The sequence below is a fragment of the Plecotus auritus genome (genome assembly GCF_963455305.1).
Source record: "Plecotus auritus genome assembly, chromosome: 1".
In the NCBI taxonomy this organism is placed as follows: domain Eukaryota; kingdom Metazoa; phylum Chordata; class Mammalia; order Chiroptera; family Vespertilionidae; genus Plecotus; species Plecotus auritus.
The window spans coordinates 70,462,761-70,486,412 of record NC_137770.1 but is presented as its reverse complement, the minus strand read 5'-3'; the positions used below and the strand labels follow the sequence as shown (position 1 = coordinate 70,486,412).

Sequence of the window (23,652 nt, the reverse complement as noted above, 5' to 3'; positions counted from 1 at the left end):
CACAATGATTAGCAACTGAGAAACAAAGTATCCCACCAAATACCCACAGAGAGTGAATGAGAAATGAAACTAAATTAATAGAGGTTTATTATTTAAAATGATTGCGGTATAGACCTAGCCAGTTTGGCTCAGTGGATAGAGTGTCAGCCTGTGGACTGAAGGGTCCCAGGTTCAATTCCAGTCAAGGGCACATATCTCAGTTGCAGGTTCACTCCCTGGCCCCTGTGTTTCTCTCTTGTCTCTCCCCCTCCCTTCCACTCTTTCTAAAAATCAATAGAAAAATATCCTCAGGTGAGTATTAACAAAAAAGCAAAACACAAAAAACAATAAAAAGTAAAATAAAATGATCCCAGTATAACAATCCCTTCCTTCTACTATGCAGACCTCAGAGTACTGTGTTCATTTCTTCACAACTAGCTTAAATGGTATACATTCAACTAGAACCGGTTCAGTAGAGGAGGACAATAATTTAGAAGGAATTTTAAATATGAAAAGTGTATAGCTAAGGAAACTAATGAAACTTAACCAGTGAAGACTTGGCAGATATGCCTGCTATCTTCAAGTTAAATGAGAACTGAAGATCTGAATGGACAAAGGGAAACATAGAACTACAGAAGAAAAGCTACAAAAAGACAGAGTTCAATATAAACTAATGAACTTCTAACAGCTGGACAGGGCTACTCAATGGTTGGAATACACTGGTTTGAGAGAATGAAAATTTTCTGAGGCAGACTTAACAGAACTTCTACTAGTACTAACAAATGTTAAATGCTACAGTCACATTAGTAGCATATATGGTAAGTTTATGGAGAGCTACAAATTCTGGAAGAATTTAGACTTTATTCTGGAAACATTTAAAAGACATTAAATATTTGTGGTTATTTCTGATTTAAAAGCTGGGTTCAGAAAGAAGTGGTGAATAAATAAGTCTATGGGGAAATAGTAAAAATAAGATATGACTGCAAAATTTCTACCAAGAATGACTGAGAAAATGGGACTCAATAGCTATTTGTTAAATGAAGGGTATATCTGATTGATGTTTTAGGCTAAGTTTCAGAGAAAGTTTTATTGATATTTATTTTGTGAGGCTAAAAGATGAAGTGAAAAGAATTTGAGTTATATAAATAAACAGAGCTGGGCTCAGATTCAAGGTCTGCTACTTACAAGCTCTGTGACCTTAGGCAAATGATTATAATCTAAAAATAAAATTAAATCACCTACCAAGGGAGAAACCCAGATGGCAGCATAGGTAAACACCTAAACTGCTGCCTCACACAACAATTTCAAAACTATAACTAAAAAACAAAACGAACACCATCCAGAACCACAGGAAGGCTGGCTGAGTGGAAATTCTACAACTAGAAGGAAAGAGAAAAGTACACTGAGACTCACAGGAGCTGCAGAAGGCAGAGGTACGGAGGCGCATGCACAGAGAGGGAGGTGCACGTGTGGAGAGGGCTGGCAACTGAGTACACGGCTGGCTTTCTCAATTGTGAGGGAGACAAAAGCTCCCGACTGCTCTGAACTCCAGTACTGGGCAAGACTCTGGGTACCCAGACTCATACGGGGGAAAACTGGACTGTCTGGCAGCGGGTGAAACTCAAGGGCGGCTTTCTCTCAGAGGTGCTTGCAGCGATTACCGCAGGACACTGAGACCCAGGGGCCTCTTAGGGCAGGGCTGACAGGAAGCCATTGCTGTGTGCTCCACCCTGAGATCCCGCCCCACCAAGCCATTGTTGTTTGCTCCGCCCTGAGACTCCACCCTATCCAAGCTGAGGCAGAGGCTTTTGCATATAAATAGCCTGGTCCTTTGAATTCTAATCTTACCTAACAAACTGCAGCTGAGTCAGTGAGACCCAGAACACCCAAAAGAAGGCCCAAGGCCCCGCAGCAGCTTGCATTGCTTCACAGCTGGGCCTCATCTGGGCACCTCCAAAACCCAAACAAAGAAGAGAAATCTGCAGATCTCTCCGTACCTCCTGCTGGGTGGCCTCAGGCAGAGGCTAAATTAGCACCTCCTTGGAGATCCAAGAGCCAGTGTACCCAGGGGTCAGAGTGGGACCATCCAGATTACAACTCCTCAGATCCATGAAGGACACACTCAGGGGGCAGACTCAGTGAGCACTAAAGCCCCACTGAAGCAAGTCTTGTCTCATAAGGGTGTCTCCAGCATAGAAGTTCTCCCAGCGTAGACACAGCTGATCCTCACAGCCTATTGGCCTGGAGGTAAATTCCTCCCAGTGATACCAACATCAATCAAGGCTTAACTACAACAAGACTGTGCACACAGCCCACAAAGGGGCCCACCAAGAGTGTCCACCTCAGGTGACTGGGGAGGCTGAGCCACTGGGCCCTAGCACACAAAGCCACTCTATCAACACAGGGAAGCAGCCAAAATGTGGAGACAAAGAAACAGATCACAAATGAAAGAAATGGAGGAAAGCAAATAACTGGATATAGAGTTCAAAACCACATTTATAAGGTTTTTCAAGAATTTTCTAGAAAAGGCCAATAAATTTAGCGAGATCCTCGAGGATATGCAAAAGGACCAACTAGAAATTAAGCATACACTGACTGAAATAAAAAATAACATACAGAGATCCAACAGCAGACTAGAGGATCGCAAGAATCAAGTCAAAGATTTGAAATACAAAGAAGCAAAAAACACCCAACTGGTAAAGCAAAAAGAAAAAACAATCCAAAAAGTTGAAGATAGTGTAAGGAGCCTCTGGGACAACTTCAAGCGTACCAACATCCGAATTATGGGGGTGCCAGAAGAAGAGAGAGAGCAAGATACTGAAAACCTATTTGAAGAAATAATGACTGAAAACTTCCCCCACCTGGTGAAAGAAATAGATTTACAAGTCCAGGAAGTGCACAGAACCCCAAACAAAAGGAATCCAAAGAGGCCCACACCAAGACACATCATAATTAAAAGGCCAAGAGCAAAAGACAAAGAATATTAAAAGCAGCAAGAGAAAAACAGTTAATTACCTACAAGGGAGCACCCATACGATTGTCAGCTGATTTCTCAACAGTAACTATGCAGGCCAGACAGGAGTGGCAAGAAATATTCAAAGTGATGAATAGCAAGAACCTACAACCAAGATTACTCTACCCAGCAAAGCTATCATTCAGAATTGAAGGTCAGATAAAGAGCTTCACAGATAAGGAAAAGCTAAAGGAGTTCATCACCACCAAACCAGTATTATATGAAATGCTGAAAGGTATTCTTTAAGAAGAGGAAGAAGAAGAAAAAGGTAAAGATAAAAATTATGAACAACAAATACATATCTATCAACAAGTGAATCTAAAAATCAAGTGAATTAAAAATCTGATGAACAAAATATACTGGTGAATATAATAGAATCTGGTGCTTAGAAAGGGAGTGGACTGACAATTCTCAGGGGAAAGGGGTATGGGGGGTGTGGGAAGAGACTGGACAAAAATCGTACACCTATGGATGAGGACAATGCCGGGGAGGTAAGGGCAGAGGGTGGGGTGGGAACCAGGTGGAGGGGAGCTATGGGAGAAAAAAGAGGAACAATTGTAATAATCTGAACAATAAAGATTTATTAAATTAAAAAAAATACAAAGGAAGTAAAGTAGGAACATAGAAGATAAGGCAACAAAGATAGGAAAAATATTTTTTTACTTTGTAAAGATAGTAAGAATTGTAGTTTAATTTTCCCTTTCTCTAGATATCTATTAATATGTTAAAAATATAATCATACACTAATAACCTTTCTAAATCTTTCTTTCTTTCTTTCTTTTCTTTTTTCTTTCTTTTAAAGGCTCATGGGAGGAGTGAGGATATTTTTTCCATTGATTTTTTTAGAGACAGTGGAAGGCAGGGGGCGAGGGGGAGAGAGAAACATCCATGTGAGAGACACATCAATTGGTTGCCTCCTGCTTGCGCTCCAACCGGGACTGGGAATTGAACCCACAACCCTTTTGAGGGTGGGCCAACACTCTAACCATTAAGAAAAACTGGCCAGGGCTCTAAATCTTTTTAAAAAAATCTTTATTTTGAGGGTATTACAGATGTCCTCTCTCCTCTCCCCGCCAACAGTAAAGATAAAAAAGACTAAAGCAGTGGTTCTCAACCTTTCTAATGCAGCGACCCTTTAATACAGATCCTCATGTTGTGGTGACCCCCAACCATAAAATTATTTTTGTTGCTACTTCATAATTGTAATTTTGCTACTGTTAATGAATTGTAATGTAAATATCTGTGTTTTCCGATGGTCTTAGGCTCTACAGCAGGGGTTCTCAACCTGTGGGTCCTGAGCAGGGTCGCCATCGGAAAACACAGATATTTACATTATGATTCATTAACAGTAGCGAAATTACAGTTATGAAGTAGCAACAAAAATAATTTTATGGTTGGGGGTCACCACAACATGAGGAATTGTATTAAAGGGTCGTGGCATTAGAAAGGTTGAGAACCACTGGACTAAAGTTTACGATCTCACAGTGAACAAATGACATCAAAGTTTGGTTGTTTTCTAAAAGTATGGTATACAAATGAAAAGCATCAGCATTATCTGGGTATTCTTTAGAAATGCAGACGCCTGGGCTCTAGTCAGACCTAGTGAACAAAACTCTGCATTTTAACAAGCTCCCCAACTGATTTGTATTCATATTAAAATTTGAAAAGCACTGTTCTAGAGAATTTATATTTCTAGTTTTTAGTAACCTCGCATAGTTCATGCCTAGCAGACCTAGCAAGTAGAGAAGATGTGAGGGATAAGAAGAGAGAAAATAATAATGAAGGAAAGGAAAAGAAAAGGAGTCTGAAGATAAAAATAGGTGGCAAAAGCAGTGGAAGGGGAAGAAGAAAAGCAAGGTAAGGATGGGAGAGTAAGGGGGTGATTTGGTTTGAGAGTCTACTATCCTTTTTAGAAATAGGAGCAAGTTGCAGGCGTGAGGAATGTCTACCCCAGCCGTGGGCAAACTATGGCCCGCGGGCCGGATCCGGCCTGTTCTATCTGGCCCGCGGAGCCAACAGAGCGGAGGGTTCTCTTGTTCTCCCCTCCACTCCTTTACTTTGAATTTATATTAGTTCACACAAACACTCCATCCATGCTTTTGTTCCGGCCCTCCGGTCCAGTTTAAGAACCCATTGTGGCCCTCGAGTCAAAAAGTTTGCCCACCCCTGGTCTAGCCCATGGGCCATTATTATAAGGCCCTCGAAATCATGTGGTCTGGCCCTGCCAAGGCATTAGGGGTGAGTTAATTAAATATCTGACCAAATATAGCAGGCTAATTTTTAAGCTGATAAATCTGTATGGCCCTTGAATGATGTTATAAATATTCAAATGGCCCTTGGCAGAACAAAGGTTCTCCATCCCTGGGTTAAAGTAACAAAAGGGTAATATTTACTTAATAGAACCAAAGTTAACTGCTTCTCTTTTCTAAGTTTCATTTTCACAATGATTAGCAACTGAGAAACAAAGTATCCCACCAAATACCCACAGAGAGTGAATGAGAAATGAAACTAAATTAATAGAGGTTTATTATTTAAAATGATTGCGGTATAGACCTAGCCAGTTTGGCTCAGTGGATAGAGTGTCAGCCTGTGGACTGAAGGGTCCCAGGTTCAATTCCAGTCAAGGGCACATATCTCAGTTGCAGGTTCACTCCCTGGCCCCTGTGTTTCTCTCTTGTCTCTCCCCCTCCCTTCCACTCTTTCTAAAAATCAATAGAAAAATATCCTCAGGTGAGTATTAACAAAAAAGCAAAACACAAAAAACAATAAAAAGTAAAATAAAATGATCCCAGTATAACAATCCCTTCCTTCTACTATGCAGACCTCAGAGTACTGTGTTCATTTCTTCACAACTAGCTTAAATGGTATACATTCAACTAGAACCGGTTCAGTAGAGGAGGACAATAATTTAGAAGGAATTTTAAATATGAAAAGTGTATAGCTAAGGAAACTAATGAAACTTAACCAGTGAAGACTTGGCAGATATGCCTGCTATCTTCAAGTTAAATGAGAACTGAAGATCTGAATGGACAAAGGGAAACATAGAACTACAGAAGAAAAGCTACAAAAAGACAGAGTTCAATATAAACTAATGAACTTCTAACAGCTGGACAGGGCTACTCAATGGTTGGAATACACTGGTTTGAGAGAATGAAAATTTTCTGAGGCAGACTTAACAGAACTTCTACTAGTACTAACAAATGTTAAATGCTACAGTCACATTAGTAGCATATATGGTAAGTTTATGGAGAGCTACAAATTCTGGAAGAATTTAGACTTTATTCTGGAAACATTTAAAAGACATTAAATATTTGTGGTTATTTCTGATTTAAAAGCTGGGTTCAGAAAGAAGTGGTGAATAAATAAGTCTATGGGGAAATAGTAAAAATAAGATATGACTGCAAAATTTCTACCAAGAATGACTGAGAAAATGGGACTCAATAGCTATTTGTTAAATGAAGGGTATATCTGATTGATGTTTTAGGCTAAGTTTCAGAGAAAGTTTTATTGATATTTATTTTGTGAGGCTAAAAGATGAAGTGAAAAGAATTTGAGTTATATAAATAAACAGAGCTGGGCTCAGATTCAAGGTCTGCTACTTACAAGCTCTGTGACCTTAGGCAAATGATTATAATCTAAAAATAAAATTAAATCACCTACCAAGGGAGAAACCCAGATGGCAGCATAGGTAAACACCTAAACTGCTGCCTCACACAACAATTTCAAAACTATAACTAAAAAACAAAACGAACACCATCCAGAACCACAGGAAGGCTGGCTGAGTGGAAATTCTACAACTAGAAGGAAAGAGAAAAGTACACTGAGACTCACAGGAGCTGCAGAAGGCAGAGGTACGGAGGCGCATGCACAGAGAGGGAGGTGCACGTGTGGAGAGGGCTGGCAACTGAGTACACGGCTGGCTTTCTCAATTGTGAGGGAGACAAAAGCTCCCGACTGCTCTGAACTCCAGTACTGGGCAAGACTCTGGGTACCCAGACTCATACGGGGGAAAACTGGACTGTCTGGCAGCGGGTGAAACTCAAGGGCGGCTTTCTCTCAGAGGTGCTTGCAGCGATTACCGCAGGACACTGAGACCCAGGGGCCTCTTAGGGCAGGGCTGACAGGAAGCCATTGCTGTGTGCTCCACCCTGAGATCCCGCCCCACCAAGCCATTGTTGTTTGCTCCGCCCTGAGACTCCACCCTATCCAAGCTGAGGCAGAGGCTTTTGCATATAAATAGCCTGGTCCTTTGAATTCTAATCTTACCTAACAAACTGCAGCTGAGTCAGTGAGACCCAGAACACCCAAAAGAAGGCCCAAGGCCCCGCAGCAGCTTGCATTGCTTCACAGCTGGGCCTCATCTGGGCACCTCCAAAACCCAAACAAAGAAGAGAAATCTGCAGATCTCTCCGTACCTCCTGCTGGGTGGCCTCAGGCAGAGGCTAAATTAGCACCTCCTTGGAGATCCAAGAGCCAGTGTACCCAGGGGTCAGAGTGGGACCATCCAGATTACAACTCCTCAGATCCATGAAGGACACACTCAGGGGGCAGACTCAGTGAGCACTAAAGCCCCACTGAAGCAAGTCTTGTCTCATAAGGGTGTCTCCAGCATAGAAGTTCTCCCAGCGTAGACACAGCTGATCCTCACAGCCTATTGGCCTGGAGGTAAATTCCTCCCAGTGATACCAACATCAATCAAGGCTTAACTACAACAAGACTGTGCACACAGCCCACAAAGGGGCCCACCAAGAGTGTCCACCTCAGGTGACTGGGGAGGCTGAGCCACTGGGCCCTAGCACACAAAGCCACTCTATCAACACAGGGAAGCAGCCAAAATGTGGAGACAAAGAAACAGATCACAAATGAAAGAAATGGAGGAAAGCAAATAACTGGATATAGAGTTCAAAACCACATTTATAAGGTTTTTCAAGAATTTTCTAGAAAAGGCCAATAAATTTAGCGAGATCCTCGAGGATATGCAAAAGGACCAACTAGAAATTAAGCATACACTGACTGAAATAAAAAATAACATACAGAGATCCAACAGCAGACTAGAGGATCGCAAGAATCAAGTCAAAGATTTGAAATACAAAGAAGCAAAAAACACCCAACTGGTAAAGCAAAAAGAAAAAACAATCCAAAAAGTTGAAGATAGTGTAAGGAGCCTCTGGGACAACTTCAAGCGTACCAACATCCGAATTATGGGGGTGCCAGAAGAAGAGAGAGAGCAAGATACTGAAAACCTATTTGAAGAAATAATGACTGAAAACTTCCCCCACCTGGTGAAAGAAATAGATTTACAAGTCCAGGAAGTGCACAGAACCCCAAACAAAAGGAATCCAAAGAGGCCCACACCAAGACACATCATAATTAAAAGGCCAAGAGCAAAAGACAAAGAATATTAAAAGCAGCAAGAGAAAAACAGTTAATTACCTACAAGGGAGCACCCATACGATTGTCAGCTGATTTCTCAACAGTAACTATGCAGGCCAGACAGGAGTGGCAAGAAATATTCAAAGTGATGAATAGCAAGAACCTACAACCAAGATTACTCTACCCAGCAAAGCTATCATTCAGAATTGAAGGTCAGATAAAGAGCTTCACAGATAAGGAAAAGCTAAAGGAGTTCATCACCACCAAACCAGTATTATATGAAATGCTGAAAGGTATTCTTTAAGAAGAGGAAGAAGAAGAAAAAGGTAAAGATAAAAATTATGAACAACAAATACATATCTATCAACAAGTGAATCTAAAAATCAAGTGAATAAAAAATCTGATGAACAGAATAAACTGGTGAATATAATAGAATCAGGGGCATAGAAAGGGAGTGGACTGACAATTCTCGGGGAGGGGGTGTGGGGGGTGCAGGAAGAGAATGGACAAAAATCATACACCTATGGATGAGGGCAATGCGGGGGAGGTAAGGGCAGAGGGTGGGGTGGGAACCGGGTGGAGGGGAGCTATGGGGGTAAAAAAGAGGAACAACTGTAATAATCTGAACAATAAAGATTTATTAAAAAAAAATTAAATCACCTACCTTATAAGAATATTGTAAGAATAAAACAAGGTGAAATAAGTAAAGCTCCTTAGCACATTACAGTTTCTAAAAAAGAACAGAAGCCAGGCTGGTGTGGCTCAATGGTTGAGTGCTGACCTATGAACCAGGAGGTCATGGTTCAATTCCTGGTCAGGACACATGCCCAGTTGTGGGCTCCATCCCCAGTGTGGGGCATGTAGGAGATAGCCTATCAATGATTCTCTCTCATCATTGATGTTTTTTATCTCTGCCCCTCTCCCTTCCTTTCTGAAATAAAAATATATTTAAAAAAAAAAAAGGAACAGAGGACACTTGTGAGAGTGAGTTAAAGTGAAACCTAGAACAGTATCTGTTGAACAGGTGCTCAAAATATGTTCCCTTTCCCTTTTCCTTTTCATCAGAGATATCTCTATTTAGGTAAGGATGTAGAAGAGAACTTGTAAGCATCAAAAGAGTGTGAAAACTTTAAAGTTGCCTTCCAAACCAGGATCTCTTAAAGTTTTATCATATGGGTATGCAGGGATGTCCTGACTCTAAATTATTCACCATAGAGAGTAACTATTATCAGAGATCCATAAAATAAAATATGATGAGACAGTGATGTGACAATGCATCTCTTTTCTGGATATAAAAATAACACAGTTACAAGTATACTTCACAGTAATGAGAGCCACAGCAAAGAGATTTTTCCTGTACAGTAGACCAAAAAATGATGAATACACTAATTTAACACTGATAACTATAAGCACTCCATTGGAGTTTTTGTATATTTTTTGTTTGTTTTGCCTAATACATAATTTATGCAGAATTTGTGAATCACAATAGCTAAATGGTAACTCACTACTGAATTCTTCCACCATCTCTACTTGTCCTGAAGATGTGATAACATAATCATTTACTGAACTTTAAAGAAAGATTTATATGTTATAATCATATTTAGAAATTGAGCAATTTGAAAAGGTCTGGAAGCATTTTCCTCAGTAATATCAAGGATCTAAGGCATACTTCCAGAAATCTTTCAAATGTATTTTTTAAATAGATTAAACTATTTCTAGGTTGGTTTGGAAGTCTATTTGTTTCCATCTCTCCATACCCTACATGGTCACTAGAAGAAGTGGACAAAATTTGATTATTCCCCCTCGGGACTAGAAATAATTATGTCATGGAGCCCTTCATTTTAAATAGCAAACTAAATGAAATACATTTTATCTTAATATATTCTTAAAAGAAAGGATTTTTTTTAAGTTTATGACTTATTGAATAGTTGATATTACAACCCTTATAATATTCACCATTTATTTCTAAAATAAATTTCCTTTTAGGTCCAACAATCCCAAGATTAATCATGTGATTTCTATTTTAGTTTAAAACAAAACTCTCCACTTTCTTCAAGGAGAAAAACTTAAGAAACCACTGATGAATATCAATAACTTGGTTACATGTATGAAAAAGGGAGTTAAAAAGAAATTCACACCAATTAGATCATCTGAAACTACGCCCGAAGAGACTATACAAGAGGGACAGAACCAAAGTACAGAAGTGGAACTGAGTGGAAGGCATAGTAATTATGATGGAGATTCATTTAGTGATCCTAAGTTACTATGACAGGCCCCTTCATTATTAACTTAGTTTTAACTCTATAAGAAGCCTTCACTTAAAACATTTATTGACATGAGACAGTAAGAGTTCTTTTTACTTCTCATTATAAACTGAATCTTAGATAACCGAAAGCATCAGAGGTTTATTTACAAGACAGAACAAATAAGCACAGTGTGTTTAATAAGTACCCTCACCTTTTGACTCGAACAACTTACTTTAGATCACATATAACAGCATATACTCTTCCCAATTTGTCCTGGCTATAACCCTGGAAGTTGAATTTGTTGTTCCTATCCAAGTACTCAGGCAAAACTTCTAGCAAAGTTTCAGTAATGATAGAAATAACATTCTGCTCTTCAATAAGATGTCGAGCCTGCAGAATATTTCAAATGTTACCTTTACTATTAACTTATTTGTTTGGTCAGTGAGTCATTTTTAAAATATGTTTACTGAACATCAAACACAGTCCTTAGTTTCACAGAACAGCAATTTCTGAGAAGCTATTTTCTAAAAGTAAAAAATTCCCTATTCCTCAATAACTAGAAAATGCCTGTCTGGACACCCCAAACCCATTACTAAGATTATTTATATAATGCTTACCATAGGCAATCACACAATGAGCAAAAATAGAACAATCATAGATATACTTCATAACTTCTATCACATTATTATTTATTATGGCACATCCCCCTAACTCCCAGTCCACTATCTCTTTCCATCCTTTTCTCTGGACTTTGAGATGGGAAAGTATAGTTAGCCAAACTGTCCAAAAGAAATAGGAAAAAAAGTAGTACAAAAAGAAAGCAGAATCCTCCACTCTCCTCCCACGTCTATGCAGCACTATATCTCCCACAATGCTGCAGTCATACCCTACACCTGCTTTATCTTAATCTATCCACTCACCCCAGTAACTAAAGGACAACAAAAAAGCAAAAAAAAAAAAAAAAAAAAAAAAAAAAAAAAAAAAAAAATTGGTATTGAAAAGGCATTGCTCCTAAGTTACTCTTAAAACTGAGAAATAAACTCTGGAATTCACATGTAAGGATCAGGACTTTAAGACAAAGGCAGTGCCATCATTCCCCACTTCACAAGTTACCTTGTCTTTGGATACCATTAATATATTATTCACATGCAGATACCACATATTCAATTTTCCAGATGAAATTAGCTCAACATAATGATTTTGACATTGTTTTGAATCAACACTAAGCTAAAATTCTTAAAAAACAAAACAAGTTTTACTTAGAAAGATTGCAAAGAAATTATTAATACATACCAGAGTAGGAACAGTAAACATCTGAACTGACAGTGCAGTTATAGAGATACTTCTGTCATGATCATCACTGATATATTCTTTCTGCAGCTGTTTATAATACTGAAAGATATAATAAGTAATAAGTGGAGAATCAATTAAAATGACTACTGAAAACTTAAAAATCCCAATTTTAACAGCTGCTGCAAATCTGTTTCTATATATAAAATGACAAGTATTATAATTCCTATTTCTTGATGGGAGATAATATGGTCAACAAAAATATATTAGAAAGAAAATAATGAACAAGAGACCAAACATGAATTCAACTGCCCAATCTCACAGAGTTGGAAGTGAGAACTATAAAAAAAAAAAATGCAGCTCTCGCTGGTATGACAAGGTCGTTAGAGCATCAGCCCACTCACCAAAGGGTCATGGGTTTAATTCCTGGTCAAGTATTCAATTCCCGGGGTATGTGCAAGAGGCAACCAATCGATGTGTCTCTCTCACATCTCTCCTTCCCTTCCCACCCTCCCTCCTACTCTCTCCAAAAATCAATGGGAAAAATATCTTCTGGTGAGGCTTTAAATAAATAAATAAATAAATAAATAAATAAATAAATAAATGTTAAAAACAAACAAACAACAAAATGCACAAAACACACAAACACAGGTAAAAAATCACAGAGGACTGCAATGGTGCAGTATATCCTTCCTCCAAATAAGATCTGGGGCAGCCGCTAGCAAATTCTATCCCAATGGTATAGGGCATGATCTATATTCCAAGTACTTATAAAGTGATATGAACCAGAAAACTAACCAATCAGATTCAATCTAGCCTTAAACAGAATGGATGCTGGCTGTACATAATTTCTTATCCATACTGGTGCATACCAGCTGAAAATAAATCCTAATATACTGGGAGACAAAAAAAAAAATAATACATTCAGTCATGTATCAAGCATAGTGTTAGATCCTTGATCTACATATTTAATTTTATCGATTAGAATTCCCATAGATTTTAAGAGGTACCCACTGCATACAAAAAATATCATCTTAGTAAAGAGAACTGATTTTGTATAAGAAAATAATTTCCTTTCAGATTACACATATGGTTCAATATTGTATCTCTAAAGAATTTTAGAAGAATAGAGTTGACAACCTGAGTTGTCATCACCTTTCAAGAAACCAAATGTCTTAGTTACTTTTAATAATCTACTTCTAAAATTCAGGGAGTAAGGGATCTTACCCTACATTATCATTTGCCTTTAACAATCATTATTTCGCTTTCTGCTTCCAGTTTTATTCTGGGTCCTACCTCTGCCCTGTTTTAACTTTTATAGAACTGCCTGCAATTCAATATCAGAGGAACCTAACAAGTATTTATTGGATACCTTACATAAGGCAAAACAGAACTCTTGCCCATATAATTCCTGCCTCCCTTTAGCATTTTTTTAAAACATCCTCCTATATAATAAAGAGCTAATATGCAAATGGTCATCACACACTCACACCATCACGCAGAAATGACTCAGACACCTCAACACCAGGGAGAGAGGAATGGGGATCAGCCAGGCACAAATGAGCTCGTGAGAGAGGAATGGGGACCAGCCAGGCTGCAGCCTGGGAGAGAAATAAGACGCCTGCCCTGCGGTCCCAGGTGCCAGTGGCTGCGCCTGCGGCCCGCGAGAGGGACAAGCCGCACACGCCGTGGGGTCCTGGGCGCCAGTGGCTGCGCCTGCACCTGCGGCCCAGCCCAGGAGAGGGACAAGCCATGTGCCCCGCAGTCCCAGGCACCAGCAGCTGGGGCTGCAGCCCGGGAGAGGGACAAGCCGCATGCCCCGTGGTCCCGGGCGCCTGCAGCTGCGGCCCAGGCAAAGTCGCTCACCCATGGTCCCCTGCGGCTGTGGCCAGCCCGGGCGAAGCCGGCCTGGGTCCTGGGTGCCTGCGGACAGCCAGAGGGAGGGAAGCCCGGGTCCCGGGTGCCTGCGACCGGCTGGAGGAGGGAATCCTGGGTCCTGGGTGTGGGGCGAGGCAGAGGCAGTTAGGGGTGATCAGGCCAGCAAGGGGCAGTTAGGGGCGATCAGGCAGGCAAGCAGAGGTGGTTAGGGGCGATCAGGCAGGCAGGCAGGCAGGCAGAGGGGCTGGGGTGATCAGGCAGGCAGGCGGGCGAGCGGTTAGGAGCCAGCGGTCCCAGATTGTGAGAGGCAGTAGGACATCCCCTGAGTGGTCCTGGATTGCAGAGGGTGCAGGCCGGGCTGAGGGACCCCCCCAACTGTGCACGAATTTCATGCACTGAGCCTCTAGCGTGTGTGTGTATTTTTTAATTTATTTCAGAGAGGAAGGAAGAGGGAGAGATAGAAACATCAATGATGAGAGAGAATCATTGATTGGCTGCCTCCTGCACATCCCCTACTTGGGATCGAGCATGCAATCTGGGCCTGTGCCTTGACCAGAATCGAACCTGGGACCCTTATATCTGCAGGCCGATGCTCCATCCACTGAGCCAAACTGGCCAGGACACTAGCATTCTTATATGTTCCTTTTCCCTGCTATGACTTTCAACTAGTCACTTCTATTCTTGTTATATTAACAGGCAAATGATTAGGAAGGATGAATGAATGTGATAACTTCCTATTTTCTGTCTCAGCAAATAATAGGTCATTTCCCACCTTTCTCCTCTCCCAGACTACTGTTTCCATACTACCAAATGTGAAAATAAAAAAATGTTTGACAAAGAAATGAATCATAAAATTAAATTCTGGATTCATAATTATCCCCTTTGTTTCTATTACTTCATTTATAAAAATGTTTTCTATTTCTATTTATTGATATCTATTTATAAAGAGCAATTACCTTTACAAATTCCATAGCAAAGAATTTTTTGTATTCCATCTCCATAAAAAAACTGCTGAAGATCAATTCGTGAAGGATCTTACGGGCACCTATAAATCATTTTTGGGGGAAGTGGGGTAGTATCACCAAGGCAAAAAAAACATTCCAGCTATTAGAAGTGGCAAAATATTATAAAATTATTTCACATGCTAGTAGACCTCAAGGACTCAAATATGAGTAGCATTTATCACATTAATGTTTAATAGATAGAATTTAAAATATATACATGTATGGCCTTTTTCTTCTTTTTCTGTAGTCTTCTCACTACTTTATCTTACTTCATTCTACCTCTCCCAACATTTCTCCATTCTTTTTCATTCTATTTCACTCAAAACTACTCTTACTCTTTATTCTTCCCTTTTCCATCCCCTTTAGTCTTTTTCTCTTACCTTTCACTTTTTGTTCTTTGTTTAGATTTATAAAAATGAATATTAGTACAGCTTTAATAATGGCACTACATACATATACATACTTCTTTTACTGACCCCGATTAAATGAAAAGGCACTATAATTAAAAGGCAGTATCCCCGAGTTTCAACACAGAAGAATACATATTGATTGGTTGATCTTACCTTAACGTTTATCTTATAAACCAAGATCATTGATATTAGTAAATAAAAGAGATCATAGCTCCATTTTAAGGTCATAATTTTCCTTTGCTTCATAGCAAACAGCATAAGCAAAGATCCACCTACCTTTATAAAGCTTTGCATCCCAAAGCATTAACCTGCTTATGAGACAGGGATTCTCAGAGCCAGGTTCTTCTCTAAGGCATGCTTGGCAAAAGATCTGTCTAAAATCACCTACAAAAAAAAGCCATCACATAATATTTATTCTTATAACATTTCTCCCAAAAGTATGTTTCCTATAGAATGTGAAAAAATTAACATTGATCTTTGAACATTTGATAACAAGGACAATTCTGTCAACATCATAGAATCAAGGGCCAATAAAATATTATTTACAGTACTTGAAATGCATTTCTGAAAATTAATCAAAATACATTAAAAATTTTTTTAATTTTTTTTAAAATATATTTTATTGATATTTCACAGAGAGGAAGGGAGAGGGATAGAGAGCTAGAAACATCGATGAGAGAGAAACATCGATCAGCTGCCTCCTGCACACGTCCCACTGAGGATGTGCCCGCAACCAAGGTACATGCCCTTGACCGGAATCGAACCCGGGACCTTTCAGTCCCCAGGCCGACGCTCTATCCACTGAGCCAAACCGGTTTCGGCAATACATTAAAAAATTTTATTTTATACTTAATATTTTTAATTTGTAGCTATTTAAAACAACAACACAGTATTAGACTATATGCTTACTTGAATAGCTCATAATTTTGTTCATCCAGGAGCCAAGACGTAAAGCAAATTTCTGATGAGCCATAACTTCAGAGTGTAATACTTCTACATGAAGTGGATGTTGAGAGACATTTTCTGAATGACTCTACAAATAAAAGGAATATAAAAAAAACACCCTAGTTTTAAAAGTTTTGTTTTAACTAAGTAATCTATTCTTTAAAAAAGAAATTACATGACCATTGCAGTTCAAAATCTCTGAGTCCAAATGCATCAACCCTATCTTTACTTAGGATGCAAAACCCATTTCAAAAAGATTGTTGTTTTACTTGGGTTCTTATAATGTGCATTCCTCTTACGTTCTCTTTGGCCCTAATTCAGAAAATTACCTTTATATCTTCCTTTGCTTCCTGGCAAGCAGCAAAAGCACCAGCTTTAACAGCCCGACGACCCTAATTATAGACAAACATGAGAATTAAATAGCAGAATGACAATCCTAATCAATTAGTAATATATAGCCCAAAAACCTATTGAGTTCTTAATTATTAATCATTTGTCAACTGCCTAAAAGTTAAAAGATTAAAGATAATCACAAAAGTTTAACACCTTTGGGTAGTTCCAGAACTTTTAATACCACTAGTAGAGAATTTCTATACTTTAGGGTTTTAGATTTCCTGCCTAGCAAGATGTCAGTTCTTTACTTTTTGTAGTGTACTCTATATTCATCTGATAATAATAACTGAGGTTTACTAAACTCCTGCTATATGCTTTAAATACTTCTCATGCATAGCCCCAGCCAGTTTGGGTCAGTGGAGAACGTTGGCCGGCAGACTGAAGAGTGCCATGTTTGATGTCGGTCAACGGCACATGCCTGGGTTGTGGGCTTGATCCCCAGTAGGGAAGGTACAGGAAGCAGCCAATAGATTCTCTCTCATGACTAATGTTTCTTGTCTCTCTCCCCCTCTCCCTTCCTCTCTGAAATCAATAAAAATAAATAAATAAGTACTTCTCATGAATAAACTCGAAGTTCCTCAGCATGTGTTGCATAACACACTTAAGGTCCACTAGTGGGTTAGAGGTGTGGCCAGGATGTTGTTTCCTCAAGCCCTAGAATCACTACACTAATTACTAATGCCATGCTGCTTTGTTCACTATATTACACTCCTCTCTAGGGCAGGATTGTGTTAAATAGTCTTTCTATACACCTGAGGAACTCATTGCTTTGGATGGAAATGAAATAAAAGCTGAGCCATAAATCAATATTATTCTAAAAATAGTTTTAATGAATATTAAAACCTCAGAAATGATCCACTTTTAATAATTCACACATTTATTCATTCATTCAATAAAAATTAGAGAAATGGACTGAAGTTGAGCCAACATTCTTTACTCTTTGCCAAATACATTCAGCCACCTTTCTAATTACTTAGACTTAAAAGAGGAAAGTTATAGTTATCTACAACTATGATACACACGTAGAAAATTCAAGTTTTAACCAGTTTGTGTAGGATATAAGAAATGGGTGAAGAAGATGGTTGTACCTAACACGATACTAAAGCACTTGGCAAGGGCTCAGTCAACACCTAACTTCAGGAACTGATATAAGACAGTACAATAATTCAAAAGAAGCTCACAAACCTCTTTGTCTATGGCAGTGGTATGCAACTGGGCCTCTGCAAGCTCACAGTCAAGAGCTCTTTGTAGACTGTATATGACATGGTCATATGAATGGTGTTCGTCATTAAAAAGGACACAATAGTATCTTTCATTTTTCTCCCTGTTTAAAAAATAAGATAAGCATTCAGATATTGCAACAAAGGAAAATATGAAAAATAGGCTAAAATAATATATGACATATGTACCAAAGCAGCATTGTGTAAGTTCTTACATATGAGAAAGTACCACTATAATACTCATATAGGAAATTATTTTACATAGTACAGTACTGTGGAATTTTAAAAACCCTAATAAAAGTATTACCTTTTCCATCACTTTTCCCCAACTTTTTTTTATCACTTCCAGATACAGATGATTACTGTCAGTTTATTTTTTTACTTTCTTAAAATATATTTTTATTGATTTCAGAGAGGAAGGGAGAGGGAGAGATAGAAACATCAATGAGACAGAATCATTGATTGGCTGCTTCCTGCACGCCCCCTACTGGGGACCGAGCCTGCAACCCGGGCATGTGCCCTGACTGGGAATCTAACCATGACCTCCTGGTTCACAGGTCGATGCTCAACCACTGAGCCATCATGGCTGGGTGTAGATTATTATTGTCATTTTAGTGGCAGGAACACAATGAAAGAGGGAGAGGGAGAGATAGAAACATCAATGATGAGAGAGAATCATTGATTGGCTACTTCCTGCACGCCCCCACTGGGGATTGAGTCCGCAACCGGGCATGTGCCCTGACGGGGAATCAAACCATATCTCCAGGTTCATGGGTTGATGCTCAATGACTGAGCCACACTGGCCGGGCTAGCAAACATTTTTTAATCTTAAAGACCTGGGCTAAAGGGAGACACGGTGCCCAAGTCCCTACCTTTGTTCACAACCTCCTGGGAACCTGGAAGTTGGTCCAGGCCAGTGTCATGGTTTTAATACCACTCTTAACTTTGCTAACTTCTCATCTTGACAAAGGAAGAAAGGCCTCAGACTCAGAACCTTCAAACAGGCAATAATAGTAACATTTTATTGACATTTAGTTTTTATTGAATTTATTTTTGTTCTACCTTATATTTCTGGTCTTACAGTACATTTAAGTTTTTTTTTAAGTATATAGATTTAAAGTGTGGGCACTACCATTTGACTGAGTGAGGGACCTTATAGACATTTGGGTGGCTTAGGCTTTTAATCTTGTTGAGATGACAATACCTCTTACATCTCTAAGAAGAGGATAATGTCTACATTTAAGACTGGTGTGAGAATCTTATAAAACATGTGAAAACAGTTGTCATGGGCTACACAAATTTAGATATTATCAGTTTTCAACAGTTTATATAATACTAGAGACCCAGTGCACGAAATTCGTGCATGGGGGGGGGGGCGGTTCCCTCAGCCCAGCCTGCACCCACTCCAATAGGGGACCTCTTGGGGGATGTCTGACCACCAGTTTAGGCCCAATTCCTATGGGTTCGGGCTTAAACCGGCATTTGGACACTCCTCTCACAATCTGTGACCGATGGCTCCTAACCACTCACCTGCCTGCCTGTCTGATTGCCCCTAACCCCTCTGCATGCCTGCCTGATCGCCCCTAACTGCCCTCCCCTGCCGGCCTGATCAAGCCCCCAACTGCTCTTCCCTGCTGGCCTGATCTCACCCCCAACTGCCTCTGCCTGCCTGATCACCCCTAACTGCCTCTGCCTGCCTGCCTGATTGCCCCTAACCTTTCTGCCTGCCTGCCTGATCGCCCCTAACTGCCTCTGCCTGCCTGCCTGTCTGATTGCCCCTAACCTCTCTGCCTGCCTGCCTGATCGCCCCTAACTGTCTCTGCCTGTCTGATCACCCCTAACTGCCTCTGCCTGCCTGCTTGATCGCCCCTAACTGCCCTCCCCTGCTGGCCTGATCGAGCCCCCAACTGCTCTTCCCTGCTGGCCTGATCTCACCCCCAACTGCCTCTGCCTGCCTGATCACCCCTAACTGCCCTCCCTTGCTGGCCTGATCTCGCCCCCAATGGCCCTCCCCTGCCAGCCTGGTTGCCCCCAACTGCTCTCCCCTGCTGGCCTGATCTCGCCTCCAATGGCCCTCCCCTGCCGGCCTGATTGAGCCCCCAACTGCTCTCCCCTGCCAGCCTGATCTCACCCCCAACTGCCCTCCCCTGCCAGCCTGGTTGCCCCCAACTGCCCTCCCCTGCTGGCCTGATCTCGCTCCTAACTGCTCTCCCCTGCCGGCCTGATCGCCCCTAACTGCCCTCCCCTGCCGGCCTGATCTCGCCCCCAACTGCCCTCCTCTGCCGGCCAATTTGGTTCTGATTGGTCAGTTTCTATGCCAGTTAGCGTCAAAAGCTCCACCTCCTTGGCAGCCATTGGCTCCTTACATTCAACCAGACTTGGTTCTGACTGGTCAGTTTCTATGCCAGTCAGCATCTCTGGGCCTATCAACGGGGCCTGATCAGAAAGGCAGGGCTGATCAGCAGCCCCAGTAGAGGCCTGGAGAGAAATGGAGGTGCGCTGTTGGCCAGGCCAGGAAAGAAAGAGAGGCAAGTTCTGATCATCGGCTGCCACAGAGGCTAGAGATCAGACCCTGCCTCTCTCTCTGCAGGCCTCTCTCCAGGCCTGATCCGCAGTCCCCTAGGCCAGTGGTCGGCAAACTGTGGCTCTTGAGCCACATGGCGGCTTGCGAGCTGCGGTTTGCCGCTCTGTTGACTGAGTTTGCCGACCACTGGGATAGGGGCTTAATCACAAGGAACAACAACAGCCTGTAATTATTGGAATCGAGAGTCTAGGTCAGCGGTCGATAAACTCATTAGTCAACAGAGCGGCAAACTGCGGCTCGTGAGCCGCAGTTTGCCGACCACTGCCCTAGGCAGTCAGTGCTGGGTCAGGGTGCCAGCAGCGACCCCAGTCAGTGCCAGGTCGCCACGGCAACCCAGCACTGAATTCCAGTCTGGTTAAGCCTTCGGTCGTAATGGTCGTTATGACCCTGGCTCTTTATTATATAGATGTTTTACAATGCGCTCAATTATTGATTCTCATAACTCTAAGAGGAAGATTTTCTTGGGTCTCTTATAGCTTAGGATATGGAATCTCAAAAGGATTTCTTCATGGTCACAATGCCAATAAGCAGTGAGAAGGATAGAACTCAGACCTGTGAATCTGAAGTCCAATGCTGCCTCCATAAACATCCACACTCAAGCAACTCTCCCTTTTTAGGCAGGCAGATTGCTAACTAGTATTTTGTTGACCAACACAATTCTTAAATGGGTTTAACTGATGCTATCACATATTTGAAATTAAAACCTTTGTGGACATAATCTCTGATGACCTGTATTTTCCCTAGCAGTTTATGGGCCCAGCAAGAGTAAAACAGTATGTTTATTGTCTTTATAAACTTAAATTCTTAATTTTCTCTCCTAAAATAAAACAAACCATGAAACCTAGTAAATTCAAAGAAGAATAATAGATTTGTGATTAGATTTACCCACAAGGCCCAAATTATATCTTCATATCAGGTCTAGAATCCCCTTTTGCACTTGTAAGTTAAGAGCAAATATTATAGTCTCGGAAAACTTATTTATGGCTATTCCTGGAATTCCTGGATTTGGAGCTTAAAGATGTTAAATATCTACAACTGAAATAATCCTATATACCAAAGAACAGGGGAAAGGGCCAATTCCTAATTCCCGCCATCAAACTTTTTTTATTAAATATATTTTATGGATTTTTTACAGAGAGGAAGGGAAAGAGATAGAGAGTTAAAAACATCGATGAGAGAGAAACATCGATCAGCTGCCTCCTGCACACCTCCTACTGCAGATGTGCCTGCAACCAAGGTACATGCCCTTGACTGGAATCGAACCTGGGACCTTTCAGTCCGCAGGCAGACGCTCTATCCACTGAGCCAAACCGGTTAGGACTGTTGTTTGTTTTTTAAATGTACAATAACCCACCTGAGGAACACATTGAGAAAGGAAGGGAGAGGGAGAGATAGATAGAAACATCAATCAATGATAGGAGAGAATCACTGATCGGCTACCTCCTGCACTCCCCCTACTGGGAATTGAAGCCCACAATCTGGGCATGTGCCCTGACTGAGAATCGAACCATGACCTCCAGGTTCATGGGTTGATACTCAACCACTGAGCCACACTGGCCGGGCCATCAAACATTTTTTAATCTTAAAGACCTGGGCTAAAGGGAGAGACACTGTGTCCAAGTCTCTACCTTTGTTCACAAACCTCCTGGGAGCCTGCAAGTTGGTCCAGGCCAGTATCAAACTGGATAACTTACTTCCCTACTGGGATAAGTGGCTGTTAGGGACTTATAAAATCATTTAGAACATGACCCCACAAATAGTTGTGTGTTTGTTTTTTCGTAAACGTCAGAAGATCCTGACTAGGCTCTTCTTTTTGGCTTAACTTCTGTTAGCGCCTAGCAGAACATCTCATATAAATGGACATTTTGGAAGTATTCCCAAAAGATAATTCTCTATAAAATTTGCAATGGTAATAAATTAAGCAGTAAATAACAAAAACATTTTTCCAACACTTATTTTGCAATATAAATAATCACTAAAATTTATAGCTTTTGAAAAATTTTCCCACCTTATTTGGAGTTCAGAAGGCAGTTCTTTTTCCTCTTCCCATATAGTCATTTCTACAATGTATTTTATCACTGAAGGGAACATTTTCCTGGCTTGGGCAATTACCTCCTCATTCAGTGAACAACGTAAATTCTGTAAGCAGAGTAAAACATACTACCAAGCAGAGAAAAACACACTATATTGTATACAAATAAAATGGATAAAGAAGATAATGTTATTAATTTATAATAATTATGTATATTTATTTTTTTAAGATTTTTAAATTGATATTCTTTTTTTTTTTTTTTTTAGAGAAAGGAAGAGGGAGAGAAAGAGAAAAACATGAACGAAAGCAAAACGTCAATTAGCTAGCTGCCTCCTGCATGCCCCCTACTGGGGAATGAGCCCAAAACCTGGGCATGTGCCCTGACTGAGAATTGAACCTGCAACTTTTCAGTACATGGGATGACACCAAACCAAGTGAGCCACACCAGCCAGGGCTATAATAATCTATAATAATATAAGTGTAATATGCTAATTAGACCAGACAGCTGAACGATCTTCTGGACGTCCTTCCGGACGACCTTCCGGACGAAGCCAGGACTGGGAGGGCCGAGCCCCTTGCATGAATTTCGTGCAACAGTCCTCTAGTTATTTTAATAAGTTCATTATACCATCCTCCAGGAATAAAATCGAGTTGACCTCAAGAAAGTTGCTATTCATATCAGTTTAGTTTAATTCCTTGTGGACAAGTTGGTGCTACAGATAACAGAAAGGAAGGAGACAGGACCTTGTCCTCTTCCCCCTCTTTTAGTGATGCTCTGCCATATGAATGTTCTCTGCCTTTCTGAGTAGACTATGATAATATCAGAGAACTACTGGTTAGCCCTTATAAGTTACAAAAATCTTTCTCACACCCTGGCCGGTGTGGCTCAGTTGGGCATCATTCTATGCACCAAAAGGTTGATGGTTCGATTTCTGGTTAGGGCACATGCCTGGGTTGTGGGCTCGATCTCCAGTGGGGGGTATGCAGGAGACAGAACGATGTTACATCAAGATTTCTTTTTTCCCTTCCTCTCTCTCTAAAAATTGATAAACTATTCTTTAACATTTTTTTCTCATAATTTAAACTGATTCCCATAGCCACTCTGTAAGAAAAGCAGAGAATTAATGACATTTAAAGGATAAAGAACCCATCCAAGGTCAAAGAGCCTATAAATAATAGAAGCAAGACTAAAACCTGGGTCTTTTGACTCCCATAAAAAACTTATTACAGAACATTACCTCCTTAATGAAAGGCTTGTTCAAACCAATCAGCTAAAAAAATGCAT

General features: G+C 40.6%; 1 protein-coding gene across 2 annotated transcripts in view; it reads right to left on the bottom strand.

Moving 5' to 3' along the window:
- Positions 1-23,652, bottom strand: part of UBR1 (ubiquitin protein ligase E3 component n-recognin 1) — a 166,664-nt gene that overhangs the window by 108,347 nt on the left and 34,665 nt on the right. For both annotated transcript variants that reach the window (XM_080674650.1, XM_080674651.1), the window contains exons 5-12: positions 22,344-22,474; positions 17,717-17,855; positions 16,468-16,530; positions 16,103-16,226; positions 15,470-15,577; positions 14,736-14,824; positions 11,905-12,003; positions 10,844-11,001 (exon numbers count right to left, since the gene is read on the bottom strand). In XM_080674650.1, the coding sequence (XP_080530776.1) occupies positions 10,844-11,001; positions 11,905-12,003; positions 14,736-14,824; positions 15,470-15,577; positions 16,103-16,226; positions 16,468-16,530; positions 17,717-17,855; positions 22,344-22,474 (911 nt within the window). The remainder of the gene's footprint in view (positions 1-10,843; positions 11,002-11,904; positions 12,004-14,735; positions 14,825-15,469; positions 15,578-16,102; positions 16,227-16,467; positions 16,531-17,716; positions 17,856-22,343; positions 22,475-23,652) is intronic.